This window comes from Lygodium microphyllum, chromosome 21 (assembly GCF_053477565.2).
Source record: "Lygodium microphyllum isolate KBCC chromosome 21, Lygodium_microphyllum_v1.1.10, whole genome shotgun sequence".
NCBI lineage: Eukaryota > Viridiplantae > Streptophyta > Polypodiopsida > Schizaeales > Lygodiaceae > Lygodium > Lygodium microphyllum.
This window is the reverse complement of record NC_141155.1, coordinates 62,000,706-62,015,909: the sequence shown is the minus strand read 5'-3', so window position 1 is coordinate 62,015,909 and position 15,204 is coordinate 62,000,706. Positions and strand designations below refer to the sequence as shown.

At 40.3% G+C, this 15,204-nt stretch overlaps 1 protein-coding gene across 1 annotated transcript; it reads left to right on the top strand.

The window, feature by feature from the left end:
• The first annotated feature begins 824 nt into the window (after positions 1–824).
• Positions 825–2,625, top strand: LOC148018069 (uncharacterized). The gene is made up of 2 exons (XM_087661390.1): positions 825–1,692; positions 2,455–2,625. The coding sequence occupies exon 1, from the start codon at positions 963–965 to the stop codon at positions 1,689–1,691; it is 729 nt and encodes a 242-aa protein (XP_087517516.1). The 5' UTR covers positions 825–962; the 3' UTR covers position 1,692; positions 2,455–2,625.
• The last annotated feature ends 12,579 nt before the right edge of the window (positions 2,626–15,204 follow it).

The window sequence follows — 15,204 nt, the reverse complement described above, 5'->3', positions numbered from 1 at the left end:
AGTAGCCACCCAGCTGCTTAGGACTTTGAAGTATGCCAACTTGCACAAGTCATTGACTTGTGTGTGTCATTACTCTTACCTCTACATTACAAATGTTTTACATGATTAATAATACATATATTTTCTCATAGATATAGGAGTATCTTGGTTAGAAATACTCTTCAAGGTTAGATGGATTTGGACCATAGTATGCATTTTTGGTAGCCTGTAACATGGCCCTAGCTCGCTTTCTAAGTAATGTGGCCTAGCCAACTTGTTGTATATGATGATATTATTAATCAAAGCGATCTATTCACGTCTAGAGAGGCCTTTTGTATATGAAATATTTATTACTCAAAGCTATCTATTCGCGTCTAAAAAGGCTTGTGTAGATGCTACCAAAGATGTTTATTAGGAACATGCAAAGTTAGATGGCAAAGGTGGCCATAGGTCGTGTCACCATGGGTGGAGGCAGTACGACGAAATGGGAGTTAGGTAGGGGTGAGGGTATGGTAACAAGGGTGGTGGGAGCCCAAAGTTTGACCTAGGGATCAAGCTTTTAAGAGGGGCAGGCAAGGGGGGAGCAGAGGAGAGGGTGGCAACCACCCATGGACACTCTCCATGGCTCATTGGAGAGGGGAATGAATGCATGGCATTGTCGTTGTCGTTGTCGTTGTCGTTAGTCACTTGGAGCCCTTCGGTTGTGTGCCATGGAAACGATCTCTGCACGGAGGCGCGCAGGGCACATGTGTCAGGGCCACGGATCAGACACAGAAGCATGAGAGAGAGAGAGAGAGAGAGAGAGAGAGAGAGAGAGAGAGAGAGAGAGAGGGGGGGGGGGGGGCACGTCTCTTCCCTCTTTGGCTGCTTCATGCAGGCGGCCATGCTTCTATTTAAGCGGTCCGAGCTAGGTGCTTGGTTATGGTAATTCCCGAGTGAATCCAATAGCAGTGACTCTGGAGACGCCTCGCTTGTTAGCTGTCATGGGGAGTGCTCACACTAGGAGAGAGCGAATGCTCGGCCCAGCTAGTTTTAGTGTGGTGGTGATAATAGCTGTTATCTGTGCGATGCTTTCTTGCAGCTGCAGCGCTGCAGCTACCGCTGACAAGAAGTCGAAAGGCGAGGAAGCAGCTGCAGTGAAATCGAGTGAGGGCGTGAAGCTGCCGACGGCCTCGACCGAGACATACGATCTGTACGTCGAGATAGACGTGCAGGAGGAGTCGACGAAGGTCGACGTACAGCCGGGCAGCCGGAAGCAGCTGCCTGAGAAAAAGACAAAGGACGAGAAGAGTGCTAAGGTGGCCGGGAAGGAGTATGCCGTCTGTAAGGCCACCAGCACGTGCGCCGGCAAGCAGCTCGCATGCCCGGCGGCTTGCCTCGTAGGCTTCTCCTTCGGCGGCTTCGGCAAGGGTGGCCGTTATGGCGGAGGCGGCGGCTACGGTAAGGGCGGGGGCTACGGTTACGGCTACGGGCCTGGCGGCAGCGGCAAGGGCGGAGGCGGCTTTGGCCCGGGAGGCGGGTACGGCTACGGCTTCGGTCGTGGCGGCGGCAAAGGCGGGGGTTTCGGCGGGGGCGGATTCGGCAGTGGCGGCGGCTACGGCTACGGCGGCGGCGGCAGCAAGGGCGGCGGTGGGTACGGCGGTGGCGGTGGCGGTAAATGGCTCTCCGCCTGCAAATACGATTGTACCTCCGCATGCAAGGCTTCGTGTTAAAGTGAGCTCCTCTCTCTCTCTCTCTCTCTCTCTCTCTCTCTCTCTCGCGCGCGCGCGCTCCCCAAACCCTGGTTTTATCTTTTAATTATCTGAAATCGTTGTGTCACACGCGCAGGCACATGGGAATGTGGATTAGGGTTGGTTTACACCAAAGTAAACCTTAGGAATGTATTTTAGCCCAATGGCTGCTTTTGTTGAGTCTTTCGAGTGGTGGCATCAATTTCGAAGCCTCAAAGACTCAACAAATGATCAATACATATAGAAAATTACATATTTTGCTAAAAATTAATCTTTAAAAATTTGCCCAAAAACACTAAAATAAGAAGGTTTTTTTTTGCATTAATTTGCATCATTTTTTGAACTCTTAGCCTTTGATAATATGGGGCTCTCTTAATTTTTCCCCCTTTGTCACCCCCACTAGTTTTGTAGCACCCCACACTCGGTTCACTTTACTTTCAAGGCTTGCATGCATGTTCCAATAAGGTCCAATGTAGCGCCATCCATTGACTTACATCAAATTTTCGTGTGTGAAGTAAGATACTTGAGAAGTTAGTTATGATTCATGTTTGAATGAGCTTCTTCGTGAAATTTTGATTCTCTATATTCATATTGCAAGCCCATTTAAAAGTACATGTCATATTCCATATAACTCTCCATGTCATAATTATTTTTACCACTTCTCTTTCATCTCCTTAAATATCTAGGTTGCAATTGTAACCACCTTGTACTTACTGCATTTTTCACCTCTGTTTTGCTTTTGCAGGTTGAATTCATGACCATCTTGTACTCGCCATATAACTTTATCTTTATATTTCTCCTTGAATAAACTTTTGCAGGGATCATGAGGAAAGATAGATGTTGTATGCTTCCTTTATGTACTTGTTTTGCAATAATATCATGTGAATACACTTACACTTAAATCTTTTCTTAAGTATATTTTGCATTTTTCTTTAGCTTGGTTATTGGTGTAGTGAAATTGTGGAAAATTTTGGGCCAATATGTGTAGAAGGTCCTTTGGGGAAGAGAACCTTACCTTGCCAATTACGAAAATAAACCATGTCAAATGTGCAAATTGAAAGCATAGAAGAGTTTTTTAATTATGATCAATGCAAAATGTCAAAGCATACATAATTAGGGAAATGCATAACATGTGGTCAGTGAGAATGTTATCCATATGCTTGATGCAATTAGAATAGCTTCAAAATTTTAAAAAGGATAGGAACATGTAAGTGCCAAGGAGGCATTTGTGTAAACATTGAACATGTCAATACATGACTTTGTTAATCAATTTGCTTTAAAATCCTCCAAAGTCCTTATAAGTATTATAGTATAAGTACTTATTTTGCAACATTGGACATGTGAGTATATTGTGTTTTCTTCATGTAAAGCAAAAGTGAGTTTTTAGTATTCATCCTATTCTTAGCACCCAAACAAAAGGTACTTAAAAAGAAACTATCTAACTAGACCTTGATGGAGGGAAATTATAATTTGGTATTTTCCTTGATTTTTTTAAAAATGTAGAGGTCATTTTGTCTCCTATGATTTGCTTGCAAACATTGTAAATGTTGTAACTACTATGTTGAACAATTATTGACATGATAAGTATTATTCCCACATCATTATGAAACATAGGTCATAATATATGGGAGATGTAATCATGTGTTTTTACTCAAAAGAATACACATGCTGTGAAATGAATGGTAAAAGATGAGTAATAATTAGTGATGATTTTTTAATATCATCGGAGAAACCACAATAACTAGACATTCTAAAGAGTATACTATCTAGATATGTGGTTAGCATCCTACCTACCCTTATGATGCCATTAGTTACATCCTCCTTTATGTACATGATGATTACATTTTTGTTGGGTTGAAATGTCCAAAATTCTTCTTGGGACCATCATTGAATGCCACCATCCTCATTAATATCATACAAAAGCCTCACACCAAAATTGAGCTCGAATTTGGTGTTGTATGGAGGTGTCCAAATAACTTAGATCTTTAGCTTTTGAGACCCATGACATCTTGAACATTTCCAAGTACGAAATGTTTGATCATCCAACTTAACCAGGAATGGATATTGGAGTTAATGACTATCTTCAAACTTAAACGTACAATCAAAGTTAAGGTAGTTTCACGTAAGCATGCTTGAACTTGGAATTCCTAGAACCAAAATTCTACACTTGAAAATAAATCTATTTATTTGTTGATAGCTTACACAATCCTTTGAGACAACCTTCTTAGTATGATTAATTAGATCACCTAAGTTGATGAATTCTTGAGCATACATGGCACTTCCCTTGTGATAGCTTAACCAAGATGGCCACATGAGAATCTTCCACTTGAATGGCAATTCTTCTCATTGGAGTATCTTTCCAAAACTTGAAAATGATGTAAGTTGTACCCCAAATAGTAGTATAGAAAGTCCAAGTGGCCTTGATTCTATCATTGGTGATATTAATCACTATAACTTGTGGAATAAAAGAATGTATTTCAAATGAATGACATTGACATGAAGGCGGAAGTGAATGAGCAAGAAGACTCCACATTTTCTTCTTGATCAAGAAATGGATCATCTTGAATGCATGCTTGAGTCTATACCTAAGATTGTCATACTAGTTTAAGTTACTTCCATGCACAAGGAGCTTGCAATTTGTTTTGTAAATTGGATATGCAACCATAAGATGGTGGCTAAGCTCCTAGTGCATCTAGGTTCTTTCTTTGACTACTTGGTGTGACTCATTTTGATGTAAAGTGTATCAAATGGGTTTGTCTCATATGTAGTTATACCTAGCTTTTATTATAAGTATGATCAAGTCACTATGGGTTCAAGCCTTGGTTTACATAAAACCAACCACTAGTTTGTGCTACCATGTATTGAGCCTTGATAAGACTAGACCTTACTTTACTCGTAAGTACTCCTATACATGGGGATGTTCATAATTGCCATGGGAAACAATAGTTGTAGGCAATGCTTCTTTCCACTTATACATGTGGTAGATATTTATATAAAGATAATTTTTCTTGATGAAATATGTCTCACTTTGCAAACATTACTTTATATCCATTCTTGCTTTCCAATATAACATATTTCTTTCATTATCATGATTTGTATTGTGTGGGATATCCACCTATTTTTAGGTTTGAAGGTGGTGGTTAACTATTGAAATGTAGATATTGGAGAGTGAATGTGTGTACTTCCTATAAAAAGCATCAAACACAAAGCATAAGAAACAACCAAGGACCTTGGTCTTTAGAGAAGCTTACTCAAATCTAGCACAAAGGTTAAGTTAACCCAACACTCTGTAGAGAAACTTACTCAAGTCTAGCATGAAGGTTAGGTTAACCCTGTTTTGGCATGCAACACCATAGATATTCCCTAAAAAAACCCTTGATTACTACTTGTTTAAGCTTTAATCTTATCCAATCACAATTGATCAAATGCTTTGAAACATTTTGAGTACTTTTCAACCTTAACAACAAGGTTGGTCTCAAAAGTGATAAGCTCTAAATAACTAGAAAGAAAGATCATAATCAAGTACACCAAATTGATCTAAGTATTTTGTAACCAATTCAAAGGATTGGTTGACTATTTTGCAAAGCTTTACAATGTGGATTTTTATAGAGCAAGACAATGTAACATTTTATAGACAGTGGACTAATGTAGGAAAAAAAAGGTGGTGATAATCTCTTTCAACCATGTGACATTTGTTATGCATGTGTGTAGAGGGTTGAGTTGAGTCAAAGTGAGATTATTTGAAAAATACAATATTATAATAGTTTCATACTAAGTAGCTAACCTATGTTGTATCTTTCACAACTATCCTTTATTCAAACAAGTTTGTATTCACTTAAGGACTTGTAGAAAAATTGATCAATGTCATAACTTACAAGGTGTCATCCTCATCAAAGGCCAATATGGTAAATCGATTCTTTTTAATTAAAGTATCTACTATTTCTACTAGCACTTGTATCTCTTTAGGGGTTTCAAGCATAGAGTAATTTAGAGTTGAATCCTATGGAACCAATGTCACTGGTGGATCATACTTCAAGTGCATATCTTTTACTAATTTCTCTCATTACACCTCTTTGAAATCAACTCAATAAGATTCAAAGATATTAGTATCATACATTTCTAAGGGTTTTAGTTCAAAACCATTTGTAATTGAGACTTTCATTTCACAATATTTAAAGTTCGCAAGTTGCCAAGATGCAAGAGATCCATTATGGTGCCACCACATCACACTTGAGTGATACCTAAATGCAAGAGAAAATCATAATGCAAAGGCTAGTCCACAAACTAGCCAAGGATCATATACACATATTACTACAAATTAGCATAGGCTAGTACTTCTATGAAGAGATGAAGTTTCTGAGGAAAAGATTGCAAATCTATATATTTCTACAAACTAGCATAGGTTACTATTTCCACAAAGAGATGAAGATTCCAAGGGATAAGCTTGCAAATCTCCTTTATTGTCTTCAATCTATTGCAATGCCAAAATTCAAGTTTAGAGAAACACTTGAAGAGAGCCTCTAATAGTTTCCCAAACCCTTCAACATAAGCCATTAATTCATGAGAACAAGAGCATATGCATGGAATCACAATTTGTAATGAATGAAGCTAAGAGGAGAGAGGAGAATGAGTTGAAGAGAGAGAAAGAGAGAAGAAGAGAAGAAAAAACTAGAAGAGGAGGGAGAAATACATAAAAGAGGGGAGAAAAGAGGAGGAAGCCATGGAAGCTAGAGATGAAGGTGAAGATTTTGTTCAATGTGATTGGGTGTCTAACCCCTAGTTCTTATGTATCCCACTCATTATGATCCATCCTTACCCTCTGAAGGTTTTTGCCCTAAAAACCAAAGACAACTATAGGGGAGTGATAAATGGGCTTAAGGAGTGGGGTGCAGAGTACTACTCCGAGCCACATTGCAATGAAAATGGCTAGGTAAAACTAGGGACAACATGTTGTCCATGACAGGCCTATTAAGGTAAAATTGTCATAACTTTTGCAATATTTCTCCAATTGGAGCATGTTGCATGTCAAAACGGAGCTTATGACATGTACTTTTAGCCCGTGTAGAAAGCACATTCTTGAGATTTGGGCAAGGACAAAACTGTTCTAAAATTATGTGCAATTTGTAGTTAGGGTGTGGTCGAATGAGGGCATAACTGGCTAGTCATTGGGCATCTTAGAGGTGAGGAAATTCATTGACATTAGTGGTTGGGTGCCAAGAGACTTCTTCCAGGGGAAAGCCTTGCCATTTGATGAGGTACTCCTTGATGGATCAAGATCTTAAGTGATTATCTCGTTGTCCAAAGATTGCCTCAGGGATCTACTAAATGATACCTTCTTTGTCTATGGGGGAAAGTTCTTTCACATAGTCCATTGAGGTGATAATGAAATGAAATACATTGTGAATCTTGGCGGTATAGGGAAGCTCTAATTGGTAGGTCAAGTCACCAACTCTCTTAAGGATCTAATGGGGGTGTGGGAGCTTTCGCTCAACTGCCAAGACCCACGGACCGCTTATTGTTTCAAGTGTTCCAAGCGAGCTCTAATAGCTATCTCTCACCTAGCCGACGCGCCGTTGATCTTACGAGTGTAGTGAGCTTACCTTGATGCTCGATCGAGTACCCTCCTCTCTCTTGCACTCCGGTAGCTCCATGATTCTTAATGCTAGCTCAAGCATCCTCAAGCCTCCTCCATCTCCAAGCTCCATCCTCCATAGACGCGCGCGCAAGAGAAGAAAAGAGAAGAGAAGAGAAGAAGAGGAGAGGAGATGGTGAAGAGCTTCACCCTCTTGATCCCTCACTCTCACACACACTCACTCCCTCATACTCTCACACTCCCTCTCTCAAGAGCACACACACAAGCAAGAAGGAGAGAAGAAGAGAGGAAGAAGAAGACTCTTTTTGCCACACACCAAAGAATGAGCTTCTCATTCACTTTTCAACTTTATATACAAAGCCCTAAATCCTTTTTGGGCGGTCATCCCCTTTTCCCTCTTTTACATGGCCGGCCGTAGCCTAGGCCCTTTTTCCCATTTCCCACCATTCTAATTTATCATATTCCCGGCTAATGCGTACACTTTGCACAGGAGCGAGCCTGGCACTCTTTTACAAAGATTCGGGGGCGCTTTCGCATTTTAATTCTTTTGTTGTCTCGGGCCGACACCAAAGCTTTCTGAGGGTCGTGCCCGAATATTTGAATTTTTCAGGGACTGGCTACCGATCAAGGTGCCTTTTTCTGCTTTTATCCTACGCCTTTTTTGCTATTTCCATTTTTCGCTCCTCTGTGCTGCGGGAACACGGTAACAGGGGGCCATAGAAATGATGGGCCAGCTTGTTACTACTACCCTCTTTGAGAGTGGAGTAACTAAACTTAGGCACTTTCAAGAGGACCAGTTCCCCTTCTTAAAATTCCAAATGCATTCTTTTCTCATCAGCATAGAGTTTCATGTGAGTTTGTGTCTTTTGAAGATTCACTTTGCATTGTTGAAGGGGGGCATGCATGCAATTCAACTCGGCCTAACTCTGAGGGTTGATATTATCATTGAATAAGACTGTAGGGAGGGGGATCTTATACCCATATAGGGTCTCAAAAGGGGAAACTCCAATGCTAGAGTGGATGGAGTTATTATAGACAAACTCAACCAAGTAGAGTCACGTATCCCAACTATGTTATACATCATGAAAAAGTTTTGCAAGTACGTCTCAAGTCATTTATTTAATCTTTCAGTATGGCCATTTGTCTAGGGGTAGTATGCAGTGGATGGAGCAAGCTTGGTGCCCATAGATGTGAAAACTATCTACTACCAAAAGTTACTCATAAACTTAGCATCTCGATAATGCTTTAGGACTTGTGGTAAGCCATACAACGTGAAGACATATTCCATAAACTGAATGGTCACCTGAGAGACAGTGTATTGTGTCTTAGTGGAGATAAAGTGGCTAGCTTTGGTGAGGCAATCAACTACCATGTGTATACTATTCCATCCTTTCTTGGTAATGAGGAGGCATGTGATAAATTCCATTGTGATATGTGTCCATTTCCCTTTAGGAATAGAAAGGGGTTGCAAGATGCTAGTGGGCCTAAGTGTATTGTCCTTATTTTGTTGGCATGGAACACATTTGGTCACAATATCCTTGATATCCCTTCATAAGCATTTCCAGTGAAAGATCTCGGAAATCTTGTCATATGATTTGAAAATACCAAACCCAAGTGACCAACAGTGGGGCAAGAGAGTGTATCTCTTTCATGATCTTCTATGTGAAAGGAGAAGTGTGTGGGATGACAATCTTGCCATGGGACCAAATAAGGCTATGCTTGAGCTAATACTGGGAGTTTTTAGCCATTACTCCATGCTGTAATTTCTAGAAGATGTGGTTGAAGTTCTCATCCAACAAATAAGCTTCTTGAAAATCTTCAATCCAATCACTATGCAGCTTTGAAATGGAGGATACTCTGTATGCCCACATCCGAGGGAGTGAATCAACCACTATATTATCTTTGCCATAGCATGGAGGATGGCCTATGTCTTTTGGTCATACACATTCATTTGCATCTCCTTGCCATCAAACTTGCGACTCTCAAATGCAATCACACTATGCTCTTACAAGAAGACCGCACTAATACCCTTATTGTTGGCATCACACTAAATGGTAAACATCTTGAAGAAATGAGTGTATAAGAGGATGGGGGTTGAAGTAAGCATTTCCTTCAACTATTTAAAGTTATGATCAAGAGTGGCATCCCAAAATAAAGATTCATTTTTTAGTCGATCAGTCAAAGGTGTTGCAATGGTGGCATAATACTTAATGAAGCATCTATAAAATGAGGAGAGACCAAGGAAACCATGTAATGAAGTAGTGGTCAATGGAGTGGGCCAGTCCTTAATACATTGCATCTTCTTAAGGTTAGCATGTATGCCTTTTTTGCTAGCAATGTGTCCCAAAGACTCCACATATATTTGCATGAAGATACATTTACTTAGCAAAGAGTTGATGCTCTCTCAATGTATGAAATACCATTCTGTAAGTGCTCTTGTGACTTGCTATAAATGAGGATGTCGTCAAAGAAAATGAGCACAAACTTGAATAAGAAGAGGTGAAGAATTTTATTCATGAGGCTCTAAAATGTGACAGGGGTGTTAGTCAATCCAAAAGGCATAACTAGAAAAAGATAAAGCCCACGATTACTCTTGAAGGTGGTTTTGATATCATCACCCTTCCTCATACAGATCTAATGGTAGCCAGAGTGCAGATTGATCTTAGTGAAAAAGCATGCCCCTTTTAACTCATCCAGCAAGTCATCAATCCGTGGGATGGGATAGAGGTTCTTCAGTGTGATTTTGTTCAAGTCTCTGTAGTTGATGCACATGTGAAAAGAGCCATCTTTCTTTTTTACTACCAAGATAGGGGGGATACAGAAGGGGAAGAACTCGATTCAATAAAATCCAACTTGAGAAACTCCTTGACTTGCTTTGCAACCTCTTCACGTTCACACTTGGAGAGTCTATAAGGTGGCTTGTTCATTGGCTTGGAATGGGACTCTAAATCAAGTTGGTGGTCCACTTGCCTCTTAGGAGGAAGGGTGATAGGCATTTGAAATCCTGCAAGGCTAAATCCTTAGATACTTTGGAGGGATGACTTGAATTTTCTTTATTCACTTGCAAGAAAAAATTTTGTGAGCATTTCTTAAACTTTTGTTTGAGTTGGTTTGCTATAGTGAGCTGAAAATCAACATTATCTTGAATTATGTCTAAGTGGATGAGCTGTCCATGCATCATAAACTCCATGTAGAGCTGAGAGAATTCCATAACAATTTTCCCCAATTGTTACAACCAATCACAACTCAAGATAACATCAATGGGGCCCATATCTAAGGCAATTAAGTCAACCAATGCTACATAATTTTCAGCCAAGCATAGGGGGACTATAGGACATACATGTGTGTTGATTTCTTCCTCTCCACTTGCTACTTGAACTTTTAGAAGGTGTTATAATTCCGTAGGGGTGCATTTCAATCAGTCAATGGTTGATTTATTGACAAAACTATGAGGACTACCACTGTCCACAATAATATAGACATGCTTTCCATTAATACTTTCTTGAATGCGCAGGGTGTTAGGGCTTTGAGAACCCGTCCAAGCATCCAAGGAGATAGAGAAAAGGAAGATGGTAGTTAGAGGTGGTAGTTAGGTGGGATGTCAAATCAAGTGCTTGGGATGGACAACCACCCGGGTCAAAAGGGAACCCATTCTTCGGGTCATAGAACTGCTCGTGATCCACATCCTCAACATGTTCATCATGGTCAATAGGTAAGTCATCCTCATCATTGTGCCAATCGTCCATGACATACATGCTATGAACCTTGACCTTGGCTATCTTGTAAGGGCACTTGGAGGCATGGTTGGCAGTGTACTTATCCCCACATTTAAAACATAGGCATTTTTTCTTTCGTTCCTTCATAAAATCTGATGAAATGTACTAATGGCCAATAGAGCCATTGGAGGGCGATGTAGTGGACTATCTCTTTTCAGCATACTTACTCTCAACATTAGAGCTAAATGCTGTCCAAAAAGTGCCATGTTTTCTTTCGGCATGGAAGAGGGGATAAGTGGGTATTTTGGGGTTGTTACTAGGTGTGGAATTGCTTTGAAAAACCATCTCCATATGGGGTTGATCTCAAAAGGATACGTAGTTGTACATAACCTTGTTGAAAATTTTCATTCTTATGGTACTTCCTTGCATATCTTTTAGCCAATTCAATTGCATCAAGTAGTGTGGTAGGATTTTGAACCATGACATTCACTATTAGGCTTGGTTCCAACCCATAGATGTACTTATGTAATTTGGCATCATCGCTAATGCTCTCCACATACATGATCAAGTCCATAAATTGACTTGTGTATTGTTGCATAGTGAGATTATGTTGGTCAAGAGTGTACCATCATCTTGACAATTTCTTTTTTTCCATGGGCGATACAAATACTTGAACCATATGCATTTTAAAGTCTTTCCAATCAATGAACCGGTGATTCTCTTGATTGATATAGTGTCAATATGTGTGGGAAAAACCTTCAAGTGGAGAGAAGCAAATATAATTTTTTTATCATTAGTGCGAGAGTAGATATTGAAATAGGACTCTAACTTGGATGTCCATTCCTCCAAGTTTGATGGTGAGGGAGATTGCCCATTGTACTTAGTGAGAAGAGTCTTATCGTGTAGATCATGAGGGCCTTGCTCCCCATGAAATCCTTGCTGTCCATACATACCATGATGGCTATACATACCTTGCTTCCCATACATACCATGTTATGCATTTATCCCATGCTATCCATTATAGCCATGCTGTCCATTATTGCCATGTTGGCCCTTAATACCATATTGTCCATGATGGGGCTGATTCATATAAGTTCCATTGGGGCTTCGAGGGAAAGTGGGGGACCCTCAACCACTGGTGGAAGAGGGACTCACTAGAGGGTTGGATACATGGTTGATGGGGGAGTTCAATAGAGGCATGTCATGAGCATAAGAGGGTTCATTAACTTTATAGGTAGAAGGGGAAATACCCTTAGATCCAACAATGCCATGTGGACCATGTAGTGACTCCAATGGTGGAGGGCATTGAGACTTGCACTTGGATTCATTTTCCTTCTCTTGGGATGAAGTTGTAGCTAGCTAAGCTACAAGAGTGGTGATCTGCTTTAGGATATGCTGAGTCCTGGACTTTGAGAGGGCCATTTTTTTGTTCGATTGCTTCATCAAAACTGAACATCATTTGGCGGTGATTGGTGACCATGTCATTATGCCTCTTGCTTCATAAAATTTGGACATCATTTGGCGGTGGTTGGTGACCATGTCATTATGCCTCTCCATGTGATGAAGCTCATGTTGACATAAAGTGTGGTTGAGCAGGCTATAGGGATCCATATCAAACACTTCCTCATGCATATCACCATGGTAATATTGTGTCAATCTAGGTTCATCATTGATGGAGGTTCTGGAGTCTCTAATCTCCCTTTGGAGTTCTTCGTGGACCTTACTTTTTCCTTTCTGGCCAGTCATTTGGATGTAGTCCATAGGTCCTACTATCAGGAAATGGGGTGGAACTTTTGGTGGGAAACTCCGATCGGTGAGATATTTGATTCAAATTGAAGGGGAGAAAGCTCTCTTTGAGATGAGCTATTAAGATTTGTGACAAAAAAGGATCAGAATTTTTTTCCATTAGATTTCTATGTCTATCTTGGAGTGGTTTGCACCTTGTCCACAATGACCTCAATGCACAAAAATGGCCATAACTTTCTGGCCTTAGTCTAATTGGGAATATTTTTTATTCAACTAGAGGAGACAAAGCCTTGTTCAAGATGAGCTATAGGGTTTAATCCCAGCTGTAATATAGAATTTTTTATAATTGAATCTTTATGATTGTCCTAATCGATTGTGACTAAAAACACTATCTGTCCCTTGATGCAAAAGCATTATATGAATGGCTCATAAACTGAGGGCCTAAGAGCAACATCATAAATAGCATCCTAAGCATACTGATCACTATCCCTAAGCACATTTTCATGACCATATTCTCTGTCATCACTACATAAGTGGAGCTTAATGCCATACATCTCTTTTGACTGCATACACTTCAAGTGTCATACATGGGTACCATAAGCACTGAAAGGGTGTCCAAAGGGGATCATTCCATCAGGAGTGGTGGTGACCATAGGAGAGTGCCTGCACTTGCATACAATTATTGGGCTTTGGATCATTGGGTGGTGGGCAAAGTTTGCCCTACCGGTCCAAGTTTTGCACCCCTTCAGGGCTTTAAGTGGTAAGGGATGGTCACCTATCTTTTGGCTTACCACCTCGCCTGGCATCAAAGCATACATTTTTATTAAGCAATCAACATGAGATGCATTGGAAAGGAAACATTGGGTCATTTCATGAGATGCAAGGATAAACAAGAGCTTGGATAGGGATTACCTTGGCATTGTACCATTAAGTTTTGCATTCATTGACATATGTACCATCAGGTTTTGCATTCATGCATATACACACACCATGCATTGAAAACACACATGATGTTCTACACTCTTGTGTAAACTTGTGCTAACCATGTGTGCTCAAGTGAATATATATACTGTAGAGTACACATGATATTAGCTATGCACATGGCATTTTGACTTTCACTTAACCTAGATCATTGCAACCACAGACTCATTTTTTCATACTTATACAATTCACATCATGCGTCACTAGCCCCACTATGTAGCACTAGCACACATGCACAAGATATCACAATCATCTAATAGCCTTGCATAATGCACACATTTGCATATCGCATATCACAATTGCATAAATGTGTTTATTTTACATCGATTATGATTTTTCTTTTTCATAAATAAAAATCAAAACAAAAATAGAAATAATAAATAAAAACTTTAAAAAATGAAAATAAAACATGAGAAAGCCTCAACCAACACATAAAACAAGAGACCAAGACAAGGACACCTCACATTGCCAAGATTGCAAATGTTAGAAAACTTGCCTTAGGGATGGAACATGGAAGAATCATCTTGAGGAGAGGTGCATGCACTTAGAGAGTGGATGTGAGCTCCAAACTCTGACCACTAGTAGAGACACTAGTCTTAATGACCAAACTCTAAACCTTGAGAGTACACCCCCTAGAGATCTCATCAATGAAGTAATTCACCTAGTCAACTTAGAGACCACGAGGACCTCATCTAGCAATATGGATAGATCTATGAATCCAAATGGTGACTCAAAATCCTTTCACCTTTAGGTGGTATTTGTGTAGTGGGGAAGACATATCACGTCTTTAGATGGTAACTTGTGTCGGGGTCATTGCATCAGGGGTTATCATGTTAGGGATTGTCACGTCATCGAGGGTCGTCATGTTGGAGGGAATCATGATAGGGATTGACACATCATGGGGTGAGGATGTCTCTCTCCTGCTTCCATGAGCACTCCTTAACTCTGAGGAAAATTTGTTTTGATACCAAGTGTAATACACCTACACTTAATCACTTGCTCAATATGACACAAAAAAGGTAACATGATATGTGAGAGCAAGGTATACTCTTGTATTATTCAATCAAAGAAATGGTACAACATAGGCACATTCTAGGACTACACCCTTGTGATGCCATACATGAAGGCACTAGATATAGGGAATCACACGTAGAGTGGAAACCAAGCAATGTCTAGTGTCACTACTACTCTCTACATAGGTGCTTTTGGTAGCAACACCATGGGATAGCTACAAAGCTCTCACATCCCCCCTCTCTCTCTCTCTTGCTTTTGTGTCTCCGTGGCTCTAATACATGAGCCTTGCATGCAAAGATTGCTTCCATGGCACACAACCCAAGACCACCAACAACAACAATAACAATAACACCATGCATTCATTCCCCTCTCTCGTGAGTCATGGATCATGTGGTTGCCACCCCCTCTTCCCTCCCCTCCCCCCGGTCCCCTTTCAATAGTATAT